A 15944-nucleotide genomic window follows, 5' to 3' on the forward strand; every position below is an offset into this window, starting at 1 on the left:
AATAAACAACAGCTTCCCAAAAAATATACTATCTAAATCTGTAAAAATGGAGTTTTTCATCTTTCTAGTATGTAGGTCACCACAATAAATGAGAGACTCCACCTTAGATACAATAAGACTCACTTACACAGTATTTTTGACATCTACAGAATCCCAGAAGACCGTCCCAGCCCCAAAGAAAGCATATATAAAGAAGCAATATTCAGGTATAAAACAAGGAGAGGTAAGAAGGCCCTAAGGGCTACAAATGATGTCATGAGAGAGGTAGAATTTTCAGATCTCGATGTTAATTTTACTACATTTTCCAACCCACACTCCAAATGGAGGTTAGATTGTTTTGTTGAGGAATCTGCACAAGGCCCTTTTGATGTCTCGGTTCCTCAGGCTGTAGATGAAGGGGTTCAGCATGGGGGTGACCACAGTGTACATAACTGAGGCCAGTGCATCCTTCCTGGGAGATTGTGAGATGGCTGAGCTGAGGTACACACCAAGGCCTGTCCCATAATATAAGCAAACAACTGTCAGGTGAGAGCCACAGGTGGAGAAGGCTTTATATCTCCCACCTGATGACGGGACTCTCAAAATGGAGGAAAGAATTTTGTAATAAGAGAAAAAGATCCCTGAGAAAAGGACAAAAGCAAAAATGGCACCAGTCAAATACAGGATTATATTATTGGTGAAAGTGTCAGAACAGGCAAGCTTAAGGAGCAGAGAAGGGTCACAGAAGTAATTAGAAATTTCTACATCTTTGAAGCAGGTAAGTTGTAGCACAATCAAATTGTGTACCTGGGAGTCCATAAGGCTACCAAAAAAAGACACCAAAACTAAAGAGAAACAGAGGTGTGGGTTCATGATGACCAGGTAGTGCAGTGGGTGACAGATGGCCACAAACCTGTCATAGGACATCATAGACAGAAGCATACCATCCATACATCCAAAAAGGATAAAAGAAGACATCTGAGTCAGGCAGCCCCCATAGGAGATGACTCTGCTGTGAGTTAGGATGTTCACAATCATCTTGGGGACTGTGGTGGAGACGAAACCAATGTCAGCCAAGGACAGGTTGGAGAGGAAGAAGTACATGGGGGTGTGGAGTTGGGGGTCAGAGATGATGGCCAGGATGATGAGCAGGTTTCCCAGCACGGTGACCAGGTACGTGGACAGAAACAGGACACAGAGCAAAGGCTGCAGTTCTGGATCATCTGAGAGGCCCAGGAGGAAGAATTCTGAGACACTTGTTAGATTCTGTGTTAGATTTTGTGGCTGTATGTACCTTGGACACCTTTGAAAAAGAAATGACACTTGGAAGAAAGAAAACAAGTAAATGACATGCAGTACTGTGCCCATATTTTGGATTCAAGCAATTCATTTCTAAGATCATATACCCCAGTTCCTTCCGTAATATTTCTCAGTGTGACAAATACTATCTGCTTAGAATTCTTTATTCATTGTTTTCTGTGTTATTCACATCTGTCTATGCACTCTTACTTTATAAAACTTCACTGAAAAGTGAAAGGAATAAGAACGTTAGAGGTAATAAATCCACGATCTCGGTTAAATACAGCCTACTTCTTTAGAGATGATGTAGAATAAGAGATTCCCTTCCCCGTTTAAGAAAATATATAATAATTCAAATATAAAAAATTCAAGTCATTTATATAAATCTTATTTTTTCAAATACAATTCTAGATATTTCTCTCACTTTTCTATTTACAAATCAGTATGAAATTCAAGACTATGTCACCTGGATTCTAAATCAAAGATGAATGTTCATAATCGGAAACATTTTGTTTGATCTTCAGAGTTTTATTCATCCTTTGTTTTTCTGTCTTCCTTCCTTCATGAAATAGAGATTACTCAAATATCAGAGCTGTCTTTTAGAAGTCATATAGTATATACTCCATATCTTTGACTTTGGTGGACTTCAAATTTTAATCAGCTTTGTTTAATTAAGAGCACGAGATCTACTGTGTTGATGACTACAAAGATAGTGTTCATTGCACAGTATTGTCAATGATTAAATGATAATGAAATTTAAGTAACCCTCTTGAAATTTTTTATCTTATACAGGATTATTTGTTTCAAAGCATCTCAGTAAAATGTCTGAAGTATGAGACTACTTTACATCCTTGGACTCTGTTTTGTACTGACAGGATAATACTACTTCACTGTTTTTCTTTTATTCAGTTTATTGAAGTGATTGACAAAATGGCATATATTTGGGTTGTGCGAGATGAAACTTTTAAAATATATACAAAAGGACTATTTAAATACATATACACATGGGGAATGATTACCACAGTCAAGTTAATTACATATCCATCACCTCACATAGTTTCTTTGCATGTGTGTGTGTGTTTGTGTGTGTATTAACAGGTAAGCCAAATTCTCTTAGCAAATCTCAACAACACAGTACAGAATTATTAGCTATAATCACTAGGCTGTACATTAGATCCACAGAACTCATTTTATAGCTGAAAGTTTGTACCCTTTGACCAACATCTCCTCACTTTCTCCACCACCAATCCTCACAACTACAGTTTAAATTATGGTTCTAAGAGTTTGATATTCTCTGCTTCCACACATAAGTGAGATCATACAGTATTTGACTGTCTATGTCTAGTGTATATATTTTAATAAGCATAATATTCTTCAGGTCCATCCATGTTGTCACAAATGGGAAGATTTCCTTGTTTTATGGCTAAATAATAGCTCATCATTTATATATACATAGCACATTTTCTTTATTTATTCATCTGTCAACAGACACGTATCCATATTTCCCTATTTAAAATAATATCACAAGGACAAGGGAACGCATATACCTCTTAAAGGTTTTGAGTTCATTTTGTTAGCATGTACTCTGAAGTGCAGTTGCTGGATCCTATAGTAGTTCTATTTCAGTTCATTGCAGTTTTTTCTTTTTTAGGGAACCTCCATTCTGTTTTTTCTAGTGTCTATAAATATTCATTCCCACCAACCAAGTACAAAGATTCACTTACCTCCACATCCTCACCAACATTTGTTGCTTTTCTTATATAATAGCCATCCTAACAGATATAAGATGATATTTAATTTACATTTGGACCTACATGTCTTCATATTAACTGATGTTCAGTGCCTTTTACCTGGTGATCTTATTCTCCTGATCATAAACTCTCTTATTTATAGTTGAGTTTCAGGGGAGGTTTCACAGTCAGGTCAGAACTCAACCTTCTTATCACGACGTAACAAATTTCCATGTCAATCCTTCCTGATACAGGGATTGCAGTTCTTACACTTCTGCCTTTAAAAGGTAATTCTGGTTCATTATTTTGGCATTCAAACTATAACTTAATTGTGTAAAAGATCAAAATAGAATAATGAAAATGCATCTGGGCAGTTTCCTTATCCATGAAATTATTATAGTAATTGAACCTACCTAATAGGACTATTGCAAGAAATTTTAAAGAAAAATCATTAATGTTGCTTAGACCAGTGATTTTCAGGTCCAGTTGATCTATTATTTATATGTGCATATTTTAAAAATACTCAGTTACCCCAGCCTCAGTCTAGAACCAGTTCCAGGATCTCTACATGTGAATTTCTTGGTCTCCCTTCTGTGAAGCTGGACTTGATAAACACCACCTTAAAATACTGCACAACACTGAGAAGAAGGTCCATGACTATTTTATCTATTAATACTATCATGAATGCTTTACCTACTTTGAAAATATGGACATTAATAATATGTGCTTCAGATGTCATATTTTACAAAAATTTAAAACACCGAAATTTTCATGGCATCTCAGTTCAATCCCATTCTTCTCCATGCACATCCCCGAAAGCAACCAGTGTTGTGAAGTTCATGGGTTTGTTTCCTTTTAAATGTTTCCATAATGTCAGTATTCATTTATGTACACAAAACCAGCTTTCATAAAATCTTCTCTAAACAGAATACTATCCATATTGCCCCTGAAATGCACTTCTTTACATGACATTTTGATTCCATCTCTCTGTGAAGTACATACAACTACTTCATTTTCCTGACACACATTTTTGCATAAGAAAGACAACATTTCATCAGTTCATAAATGTACATTTATAGAAAGCAATATAAATTTAATAAATGTAAAATATATCTTTGACATATATATTAAAGGCAATAATACATAGTTTAATATAGTTTATATATTAAATGAATATTTAATTTATATTATATGTATTATATTTTTATTCATCTCAGTTTCTGCTTACAACAATCCTATAAAAATTCTTGTACCTCTCTCTATATCAAGCAAATGAAGATTTGTATGTAATATGTGAGTGGTAATTAGTCACTCAAGTTCTAACAATTGATTCACAATCAGTTTTACTAATTAATATTAGTAATTGCTAATATTTGTTTCAATGAAAAAATCATTTTTGACAACTACACCATCTTTTAATAAGGTATCTTTTGAAAAGATCTTTGAAGTCTGTCTTGTGATAATTTCACATTAGCTGCACATGTTCATCTTATATAGGAAACCTTCTCAACCTTAGATTTCAAAACGACAGCAAAATGCATGGCTAATCATTGAAAACCCTATAATCCTCCATGTTAGGGTCATTATGGCCTTTGTAAACTGCTGTGTCACTTTCATAATTCACAGATACACCCCCTGAACCAAAAGAAGATGAAACAATTTTTCTTCCCTGTCACTTCTGGGACCCAAGTACATTTGAAAAGAAACTCTTACTAGGCACAGTGGAGGTGATTGAGAACTCATGTAAGAATGAGCATATCAGGGTTTGAGTCCTGGGTTTTTCACACCCTATAAGTAGAGTATGTGCAAATCTCTCCACCTCTCTGTGTTTCTGTTCCTTCCTGGAAATTCAGTCCAATATTTGCCTCTACAGTGTATATCACACTTAAAGGGAAGTTTGGAACTTAATAAATAATCAATCATTTGTATAAAGAATTTCAATCATTATTGGGAGATCATACTCATTAATAAAATAAACTCCCCCCAGTTTAATGACTTTTCATGGGTTATAAGGCAAAGAGATCAAAGCCTTTCCTGTCTCAGAGCTGGAGCATAGAAAACATGAAATCCTAAAATATGTCTTGGCCCATGCATTAAGATGTGCATGTCCTCTTCTTTTCCGACTCTTTTTTCCCCCATATTCATGAAAATTTCTTCAATGACTTCTCAGTGATTGAATGCTGTAAAGGCTATTGAATAGAAAATGATAGGTCCCAAAGAAAGTCCCAAGATATAGGAAAAAACAAGCAGTATTTTAACTTGTCTCTGGTCCTATAGGACATTCTGAAAAGGATGAAAACACTAGCGTGAATGGTTCACTGTGTGGAAGCTATATTGCCCACACATTGTTTCTGTGAAAAATGGAAGGGTTTATTCAACACTAAAATGGGTTTTTCATCCTTGTTGCCTCCACTGTGCTACCAAGATATAGGCTCTGAGGAATCAGAAATAAATAAACATCAATCATTTCTCTTCATTATGAAGAATGTACTTGTGTGAACAAAAATCACAATAAACTAAACAACAAAATAAGCAAAAATCTCCTGTCAGGGATGTGAGGAAACCATAGCATCAGATGAAGAGATAATTAAATCTGATGACAGGAGAACTAGCCTTATCATTATTAGTAACAAAATATCAAAAATGTATTTTGCAATCTCTTCATCCATCATATAGTTATTGCACAGAGGGCTACCATTATTTGTTTAGTCCTAATTCAGTGGGTTTGTATCAATGAGGAATCAAGTCTGCTAACAATCCTAAATCTCACAGATTCTAAGAAATTTCCCCATAACACACTAAGAATTAGTGGAGCATAAAAGATTCAAAATAAAGTTTTTCTTCTCTGAGTCTCATGCCCCAAATTTCACTGTTTTCAGACTTTCTGAAAGTTTTCAGCAAAAGTACAGAGATATAGCAACATACACATCTGGAGTATATTATTTTAAACTGTTTTCATTTACCTGAGTAGGAATGGACCATAAGACTCTGATTTTGTGTCTGCTTTCATGATTGAGTCAGCTGATCATCAGAGCAGAGGAAAAAGTGGACAGATGAAGTGAAATCCAGAAACAATGTCAACAGAGAGATCTACCCTGGAGTATCGGGTGGCAATCATTTCTCTGGTCTTTGCCTGTGATCTCATATGTTCTTCCTAAAGCTGACATAGCAAGAGCTACCTACTGCTCTCCACTGTGCCCTCCAGAAAACTCCAAGGGAAAGGGTACAGTGAGCAGGAAATCTCTGCCAGGACTGACAGGGAAGTGGCACAATGGTTTGGGGTGGCAGGGGGACTTCCCTACCTTGCATCTGCCATCAGTCTGTCTAAAATCACTCGCTTCAAACTTGGTTTTAATATTGTCTAACTCATGATCTGGTTGCTGTTGTTTAGTCCTTAAGTTGTGTCTGACTCTTTGAGACCCCATGAATTGTAGCCTGCCAGTCTCCTCTGTCCATGGGATTTCCCAGGGAAGAATACTGGAGTAGGTTGCCACTTCCTTCTCCAGGGAATCTTCTTGACCCATGATTCAAACCCACATCTCCTGCTGAAGGCAGCAGGTTCTTTACCACTAAGCCACCAGGAAAGCCCCTTGAACTGGTACATGTTGCATAAAATATTTCACTTCTCTCTTCTTATTAAAACAATAGTAATGTGTATACATATAATTGGGGAGAAATTATGCAGATGTACTCAAGCAATAAATATAAAACAATTCCAAACCCATGTAGTTTGCTCCCAAACTCCATTCATCATCACTATCTCCCTCAGCACTTACTGGGCTGGGCTGCATCTCTGCTGGAACATGACCAAGGAGCACAGACTCACTGCCCCTCTCCTGTCTGGTGTGTGATGAAGTCTCAGGGTCCCTCCTCAGGATGGACAGGAAGACAGACTCAGGTTGGACATTCCGATGTAGGTTCCTACAAAGGATGGAGACAGAGGTGTGGATTCACAATATGAGAACAGGCAAACTAAAGAGCTGGAGGCACTGGCCAATTATTTACAATGATATGACCTTAGGGCTCAATGCATAAAGCTCATCACTAGCCAGTTAGTCTATATTATTCCAGTCTCTGGGGACTTGTTAATATTAACAGAACAGGAAAATGAGACAAGTGAATGTCCTAGGATGAGTCTGGATCCCTCTTCTCCTCAGAAGAAAATTTCCTGTGCTCTTGCTCCGTACTTCCAAGTCACAGGATTTTAACATAAAGTCAGATTTTTTTTTTTCATTTTGCCATTCAATGTGTGGTTTTGAGAGCTGAAAATCCATGTATCAATCATGAAATCTATGCAGCATGAGGTCCATGCCAAGGATGTGTACACTTTCCATTTTCAGAGTTAATAATTGTTTCTAAGGATAACTTGTTTTCATTTCCTTACTTTAGCTCACACTCGATGGGAAGAAATACAAAATGGAATGAAAACCAGGAGTTGAGATCAGTGAGAGCATCTCAGATCCTGCCCACCACACAGGCCTCATCATCTATAAAGATTTTGTGCTTCAAGCCATCCAAGGCTCAGGTCCTGCCCATCTGCTTTGTAATATGTCCCCAGATTCATTGCACCAACATGATCTCAACAAAAATTCCCTGGAAACAAACTAGAAATGGGTAGAGTTTCCTCTCTACTGGGTACTGCAGACCCCACCGTACAGCTCAGGTCATGCAGTCTCAAGTAGACCCCTGGTTTGTGATACACAGGAGAGCCCCTCCATCAGCATCAAGGCAGGTGTGGAGCATCAATATTAGAACTGGCAAACTGATGAGCTAGAGGCACTGGCCAATTATTTACAATGATATGACCTTAGGGTTCAGTGCCTGAAGCTCATCATGAGCCAGTTGGTCCATGTTGTCCCAATCTCTGGAGACTTGTTAACATTAATGGAACATGAAAAGGAGAAAAGTGAATGTCCTGGGAAGCATCTAGGTCCCTCTTCTCCTCAGGAGAAAATTTTCCTATATTCTTGCTTATTACTTCTCACTTGCAGGATCTTAACACAAAATGCAGACTTTTCCCCTCAATTTAGCCATGCAATGTGTTATTTTGATATCTATAAAGCAAGAGTATCAATCATGATATCTACAAAGCATTAGGTCTATACTATGGATGTGACATACTTTCCATTTTCACAGTCTCTAAGAGTAGTTTCTCTTTTTTTGGCCAATTTTAATGGAACTTCACATGGGGTTACAAAAGTTAGACATGATTTAGCAACTAAACCACCACCAAACAAATGAATCTTGAGTTCTAAGGTTTTTTCCTTTATTGACATTGGCATATTAGAAAACTATTGATCTTTACTTACAATTTAATAACTGATACTTTAATTAAATATTTCAGTGGATCTCCCAGAAGGTCACAATCAAGATGTCAGTCAGGGCTACAGGCATCTCAAGGCTGGATCAGCAAGTGTCCACTTTCAAGCACATTCATGAGGTTGCTGGTAAGATTCACCTGTTCACACAATATTATCCAGAAAATTCCTTCAGTTCCTTGACACATGGCCTCCTGGTGGGGCAGCTGGGTTTTATCAATGTGAGCCATCAGGAATACCAGAGAGAGGCACCAGGAAAATAGCCAGATTATTGTACTCTGCTCACTATTACTTCCCAACATTTCTTCCTCATTCTTGTTGCAAGTGAATCTCTAAGTACATCTCACACTCAGTGGCAGGGAAACACACAGGGGTAGGAAAACCAGGAGTTTGGATCTGTGAGAGGATCTCAGAGAGTGTCCACCACACAGAAACCTCACTGTCTATGAGGGGAAGACACTGGGTGTTGGGACATCAAAAATAATTCATCCACAGCAAAATGTATTACTATGCATGTGGGCTATGCATGTGTGCTAAATCACTTCAGTTGTCCGACTCTTTTCGACCCTTTGAACTGTAGCCCGCTAGGCTCCTCTGTCCATGAGATTCCCCAGGCAAGAGTCCTGGAGTGGGTTGCCATGCTCTCCTCCAGGGGATCTTCCCAACCCAGGGACTGAACCCAAGTGTCCCTCATTGCAGGTAGATTCTTCACCGGCTGAGCTACCTGGGAAGCCCTAAGTATTCTTGAAGTGAAGTGAAGTAAAATTCACTCAGTCATGTCCAACTCTTTGTGATCCCATGAACTATACAGTTCATGGGATTCTCGAGTCCAGAATACTGGAGTGGGTAGCCTTTCCCTTCTCCAGGGGATCTTCCCAACCTGGGATCCAACCCAGGTCTCCCGGGTTGCAGGCGGATTCTTTACCAGCTGAGCCACAAGGGAAGCCCAAATGGCAGTTGAGTAGAGTCGATTATAGAGAGATGAGGGGAGTGTTGGGGCTCTTTGAAATATGTGAGCAGTGGTAAAAGTGTTAAACTGAAGTAACATTGTGGGGAGAGAGAATCTCCCCAGCATTGTGGGGAGAGGGAATCAGACATTAGAGTCAGTGCTAAGGATGAGTGTAGAAGACATGGTGTATATAAAAGATAGATATTGGTCTTTATGTAGTAAATTAGTGATTTGCTTTGCACTCACCTTGGTTTTCCTTACATGATGACTATCTGTAAAGAAACCAAGAATCTTCTCATGTTCAGTGTTTGCTGCGTCATTGAGAAATTTCTGTCCTCACTTTTATCCCTTTACTATGTGCAGAAATAGTCAAACCCCACTCTTGGTTCTATGAGTCTTAATCTTGCAGTTACCATTAGAGAAAAATAGATTCTATTGAATGTCCTGATAATAAATGCAAACCATATTTTTATCATTTTAAAGCAAACCATATTTTTTTTCTCTCTTTTGCAAGTTTTCTTAGAGATGTCTATAGAAGTTTTAAGACAGAAGAAAAATACTGGATGTATAATTGTTAAATTGACTTTACTCTTTCTTATGAGGTAGTGGGTAATTTATTCAATGTTGTACAAAGTAAAGCTATGCCTAATCTCTGGCTTCACTGTGCTACACTAGAGTACAAATAGACAAATTTCAGTTTCTATCCTCAACCTAATGAGAACCTACTGCATAGCACAGGGAACTCTACTCAATGCTCTGTGGAGACCTAAATGGGAAGGATATCCAAAAAAGAAAGGATACATGCAAACATATAGCTGATTCACTTTGCTGTACAGCAGAAGCTAGCACAACATTGTAAAGCAAACATACTCCAATAAAAATTAATTTACAAAAACCTTAGAGTGCTTTAAGCTCCATGTGGTTAACAAAGAAAAATTAGAATGAATGAGAATAAAAAAAAAATTTTTCAAACAGTTTGTTTTGCTGAGGAACCTCCACAAGGCCCTTTTGCTATCTCAGTTCCTCAGGCTGTAGATGCAGGAGTTCAGCATGGGGGTGACCACAGTGTACACCACCGAGGCCACAATCCTTCCTGGGAGATTGTGAGATGGCTGAGGTGAGGTACATGCCAAGGCCTGTTCCATAAAATAAGTAAACAAATGCCAGGTGAGAGCCACAGGTCAAGAAAGCTTTATACCTCCCACCTGACAAGGAGACACTTAGAATAGAGGAAACAATTTTATAATAAGAGAAAAAGATCCCCAAATAGGGAGAAAATGAGAGATGGCACCAACAAAAATACATGAATATGTTATTAGTGAAAGGGTCAGAACAGGCAAGGTTGAAGAGTTGAGAAGGGTCACAGAAGAAATGAGAAATTTCCACATCTTTCAATTAGGTGAGTTTTATCACCATGGAATTGTGCATCTGGGAAACCAAGAGACTGATGAAAAGTCATACCAAAACCAATGAGCCACGAAAACGTGGGTTCATAATTTCCAAGTAATGTAGAGGGTGACAGATAGCTACAAACTGGTCATAGGCCATCACAGTCAGGAGGAGACTATCCAAACACCCAAAAAGCATAAAAAAGGACATCTGTGTCAGGCAGCCTGCATAGGAGATGACCCTGCTGTGAGTCTGAATGTCCAGAATAATTTTCAGGATTGTGGTGGAGGTGAAACCGATGTCAGCCAAGGATGGGTTGGAGAGGAAGAAGTACATGGGAGTGTGGAAGTGGGGGTCAGATGTGACAGCCAGGATGATTAGTAGATTCCCCAGCATGGTGACCAGGTATGTGGACAGGAACAGGATAAAGAGCTAAGGCTGCAGTTCTGGATCATCTGAGAGTTCCATGAAAAGGAATTCTGAGTCGTTTGTTAGATTCTGTGGCTCCATATAGCTTTGAACCCTTTTGAAAAGAAGAGACTATTGAAAGAAAGGAAACAAGTAAATGGGCATGCAGCACTATGTCCACATTTTGGATTCAAGCAATTCACAAGCGAAATATTCACACTTGGTTTAAAAATCTGTTCTTTACATCTGTGTCTCCTTTGCTGCCCTTCATGTAGGAGTGTCGGTACCATCTTTCTAAATTCCATATATATTCATTAATATACAGTATTTGTCTTTCTCTTTCTTTCACTCTGTATAATAGGCTCTGGGTTCATCCATGCCAATAGAACTGACCCAAATATGTTCCATTTTATAACTGAGTATTGAGGTAATATGCCCTGGTACCTCAGCAATATTTCTAAGTGTCTCAAATCCAGTTTGTTTGGTTTTTTCCCCCCTTGGGACTGTTTTTTCACTTGTTTCTATGTTATTCACTTTTTTCTTTTTTTTTTTTAATTCTTACTTCATTTTTTAATTTTTTAAATATAAATTTATTTATTTTAATTGGAGGCTAATTACTTTACAATATTGTAGTGGTTTTGCCATACATTGGCACCTTTTTCATTACACTAGCCTGAAGAATGTTAGGAAAGCAAGGAACTTTTATAATAACAACCTATGATCACAGAAATAAACTTATCTGGTGGCTCAGCCGGTAAAAAAAAAAAAAAAAAATCCACGTGCAATGTGGGAGACCCAGGTTCAATTCCTGGGTCGGGAAGACCCCCCTGGAGAAGAACATGACAATCTACTCCAAGTATTCTTGCCTGGAGAATCCTCAGAAACAGATGAGCCTGATGGGCTGTAGTCTGTTGCAGGAAGGGGGACCCCTTTCAGGGCCCGAAAGTGGGCTCTTGTTTAACACTCAGAAATGAATTATCCAAGGAGACACATTTACTGACAAAGCAAGAGATTTTATTGGGAAGGGGCGCTTGGGCAGAGAGCAGCAGGGTAAGGGAACCCAGGAGAACTACTCTGCCACATGGCTTGCAGTCTCGGATTTTATGGTGAATGAATAAGTTTCCGGGTTGTTTTTAGTCATTCACTCTGAGTCCTCCCTGGTGGCGCACGCATTACTCAGCCAAGATGAATGCCAGTGGGATGTATTCTGGGAGGAGATTGGACACGTGATGTCACTTTTTGACCTTTCCCAAACTCTTCCAGTTGGTGGTGGCTTATTAGTTCTGTGTTCCTTACCAGGACCTCCTGTTGTTTAAAACAACTCACGCAAATGGTTACTATGGTGTCTGGCCAAGGTGGGCAGTTTCAGTCAGTGTGCTTCCCCTAACAGTTCACGGAGTCACAAAGAGTCAGACACGACTGAGTGACCAAGCACAAGCACTCTTAATGAAATAGATTGAATAAGAAATAGACTTCTCCCTCTGAAATGAAGGCATCTCTTGGCATATCAATAAACCATAAATGGCACAGACCTCAGCGATTTCTGGTCCCCAAATGTGGATAAGGGCTCCTAAAACTGTGATATACCACCACCAACACCCCACAGTGATTGCTGAGGAGCTGGAAAGGGTTCTGTGCTGTGCTTAGTCGCTCAGTCTTGTCTGACTCTTTGCAACCCCAAGTACTGTAACCCATCAGGCTTCTCTGTCCATGGGATTTCACAGGCAAGAATACTGGAGTGGGAGGGGAGGGGAATGCAAAAAGCAGCCTTCTACCACATTGCCACTCCTTAAAGTGAACAAAGAAACAAGATTTGGTGCCAGAGAGGTGAGATGCATATGAAAGGAATGAATTCGCTGATCCTGGAGGCTTGCATCTTCCCATATACAGAATGCTAAATTCCTTAATTTGCTGTCTAATCTTTGATGTTCAGACAGTCTGCTCCCTTTGTTGCAGACTTGTATATAGCCTGAAAACTTGTATTTAGCCTTCCCATCACAATAAACTGTGGAAAATTCTGAAAGAGATGGTAATACCAGACCACCTGACCTGCCTCTTGAGAAACCTGTACGCAGGTCAGGAAGCAACAGTTAGAACTGGACATGGAACAACAGACTGGTTCCAAATAGGAAAAGGAGTACGTCGAGACTGTGTATTGTCACCCTGCTTATTTAACTTATATACAGAGTACATCATGAGAAACGCTGGGCTGGAGGAAGCACAAAGCTGGAATCAAGACTGCCGGGAGAAATATCAATTGTTATAGCCACGCTTTCCGGGAAACAAACTCACTCAGAAGGACAATGCAGATAGTGGAGTGCGGTTTATTACACCGGCGGGCCCAAGGCAGAGTCTCCTCTTAGCCAAGGACCCCGACCAGCATTTGTGAAAATCTTTTATACCCCATGTGTCCAAACCCACTACCCCAATTCCCTTGAGACTTACATAAACAAAGGAAGGGTAAATACGACTACAATAACCCCATCATTCACGTGTTATGTGTTCAAACAGTCAATAATCAATAAGCCCGCAGTTACATTCCAAATAGTTAATAACCGATAAGCCTGTGCTTACATTCTGATAGATAGTGTCCGGAGGCAGGGGTGATTAGTGTCTGTTTTCTCTTCTTCAAGATTCCCCTGCCCAGAGGGGGGTCTTATCCTTCCATTGTCATTCCCACAGGCGCTAAGCACAGAGTTCAGAGTCCACTGGAGAGGTGGCCGCGCGAGATCAGCATGGACAGGCCTGAGATGGAGTCCAGGCCCTGTGAATTCCTTCTTCACAATAACCTCAGATATGCAGATGACACCACCCTTATGGAAGAAAGTGAAGAAGAACTAAAGAGCCTCTTGATGAAAGTGAAAGAGGAGAGTGAAAAAGTTGGCTTAAAGCTGAACACTAAGAAAATTAACATCATGGCATCCGGTCCCATCACTTCAGGGCAAATAGATGGGGAAACAGTGGAAACAGTGGCTGACTTTATTTTTCTGGGCTCCAAAGTCACTGCAGATGGTGATTGCAGCCATGAAATTTAAAAACGTTTACTCCTTGGGAGGAAAGTTATGACCAACCTAGAAAGCATATTAAAAAGCAGAGACTTTAATTTGTCAACAAAGGTCCATCTAGTCAAGGCTATGGTTTCTCCAGTGGTCATGTATGGATGTGAGAGTTGGACTATCAAGAAAGCTGAGTGCCGAAGAATTGATGCTTTTGAACTGTGGTGTTGGAGAAGACTCTTGAGGGTCCCTTGGACTGCAAGGAGATCCAACCAGTCCATCCTGAAGGAGGCCAGTCTTGGGTGTTCATTGGAAGGACTGATGTTGAAGCTGAAATCCAATACTTTGGCCACCTCATTCGAAGAGCTGACTCATTGGAAAAGACCCTGATGCTCGGAAAGATTGAAGGCAGGAGGAGAACGGGACGACAGAGGATGAGATGGTTGGATGGCATCACCGACTTAATGGACGTGGGTTTGGCTGGACTCTGGGCGTTGGTGATGGACAGGGAGGCCTGGCGTGCTGCGGTTTATGGGGTTGCAAAGAGTCGAACACGACTGAGCAACTAAACTGAACTGAACTTGCCTCCTTGGAGCAGTTTTCTCAAGTTACTGAGATGCTGTCGCCCACGTTCAAATTCCTAAACATTCGCACCAAATAAAATAACTCTCTAATTTCAGGTTGTGACTATATTTTTTAGTTTACAGCACAAACAAGTGCTATTTGACCTTGTCTTTTGTTCTATGGGACACCCCATAGGCATGGGCTGGAAAGCACCAGTGCATGCAAGCCATGTTGACCAGTCTCTGTTTCTGTGAACCAAAGAAAGGTCTATTCAATAGTTACCATATTTGGGGTTTGTTTGTTTGTTTGTTTGTTTGTATGGGGGGGGCATTATTGCTGAAGGAAAGCTACATGGCCCAAAATAGCTTAGAGTTAAAACTCCCCTCCAGGTCTTCCCGACCATTCCATACAAAATTCTATAGAGAACGTTCTCCCCCGAAGAAAGGAATGGACATTAAGATTGATTACGTTCAGCTACCAGCAGATCCCAGTCTCTGGCTGGTCTCAGGAATTCCTTTCCCCAGTTGTTGAAAGCTAACTAATCAAAAATCATTATGAGGAAAAACAGAACCCTCCAAACGATGTATCTCCGCAAAGATATGTTTTCTATATATACCTACTCTCTTCTTGACTTAGGGCAGCAGCCCACTAATCTGACTGCTGCCCCTTTTTGCCTCATTAAAGGTGATTTGTTCCTGTAAAGTGTCAGTCTCATTTTTTTTTCCTGAACCTCACCTTCTCTAACTCCCTTACCTTACAATTGTTGCTTACATTGTGCCAAAGACTAAAACTCTGGAGAATCAGAAATAAATGTGATGAAGTCATTTTCTCCAAGTACTCATTATCCACTTGCATAGGGATGAAACTTAAATGTTTCAGGAATTCCCTGGCTGTCCAGTGACTAAGATACCATGCTTTAACTGCCAAGGGCCCTTGTTCGATCCTTGGTCAGGGAACTAGGATCCCACAAGCCATGAGGCACAACCAAAAGAGAAAACACTAACATGATTTGTCAGGTATCCATTAAAAACCAAACTGTCAGGTCACAGAATGTTTCAGTCAAATCATATGAACAGAAGTATTATAAAAGTTAATAATATCAAACATTTTGCCCTTATTGTAAGCATCCATCACTTAGTTAAATCATATAGGTAGTATTCTTTATTTAGTTCTTACTCAGTGGAATGGTATTATAATCAGGAAGAGTTAATTTTGAATTCACACCGGATCTGATCTGTGACTTTAACCCTTATCTTACTGCTTCTGTTACATGTACATAATGGCCTGCCTCAGGGAGATAACCTGACCCAGC

General features: G+C 39.6%; 1 protein-coding gene and 1 pseudogene across 1 annotated transcript; both read right to left on the minus strand.

The window, feature by feature from the left end:
* Positions 1–327: 327 nt before the first annotated feature.
* On the minus strand, positions 328–7859 carry LOC133062761 (olfactory receptor 7E24-like). Its single transcript, XM_061152154.1, has 3 exons — positions 7804–7859; positions 6730–6929; positions 328–1301 (listed from the first exon to the last, which is right to left on the minus strand). Exons 1-3 carry the CDS (start codon positions 7857–7859, stop codon positions 328–330), a joined length of 1230 nt encoding a protein of 409 aa, XP_061008137.1.
* Positions 7860–10291: 2432 nt separating this feature from the next.
* LOC133061255 (olfactory receptor 7E178-like) lies at positions 10292–11066 on the minus strand (annotated as a pseudogene).
* Positions 11067–15944: the final 4878 nt, after the last annotated feature.

The sequence above is a fragment of the Dama dama genome, chromosome 9, assembly GCF_033118175.1.
Source record: "Dama dama isolate Ldn47 chromosome 9, ASM3311817v1, whole genome shotgun sequence".
Taxonomy (NCBI): Eukaryota; Metazoa; Chordata; class Mammalia; order Artiodactyla; family Cervidae; genus Dama; species Dama dama.

What these genes read in the sequence shown, in the direction of transcription:
- LOC133062761 (XM_061152154.1), bottom strand. Translation starts at nt 7,859, where the DNA reads ATGGACCAACTGGCTCATGATGAGCTTCAGGCACTGAACCCTAAGGTC. An exon ending in AACCCTAAGGTCATATCATT is followed by an intron (nt 6,930 to 7,803) that starts GTAAATAATTGG and finishes CATCCTTTGTAG; the next exon opens with GAACCTACATCGGAATGTCC. An exon ending in TTTGGGAGCAAACTACATGG is followed by an intron (nt 1,302 to 6,729) that starts GTTTGGAATTGT and finishes CTTTCTTCCAAG; the next exon opens with TGTCATTTCTTTTTCAAAGG.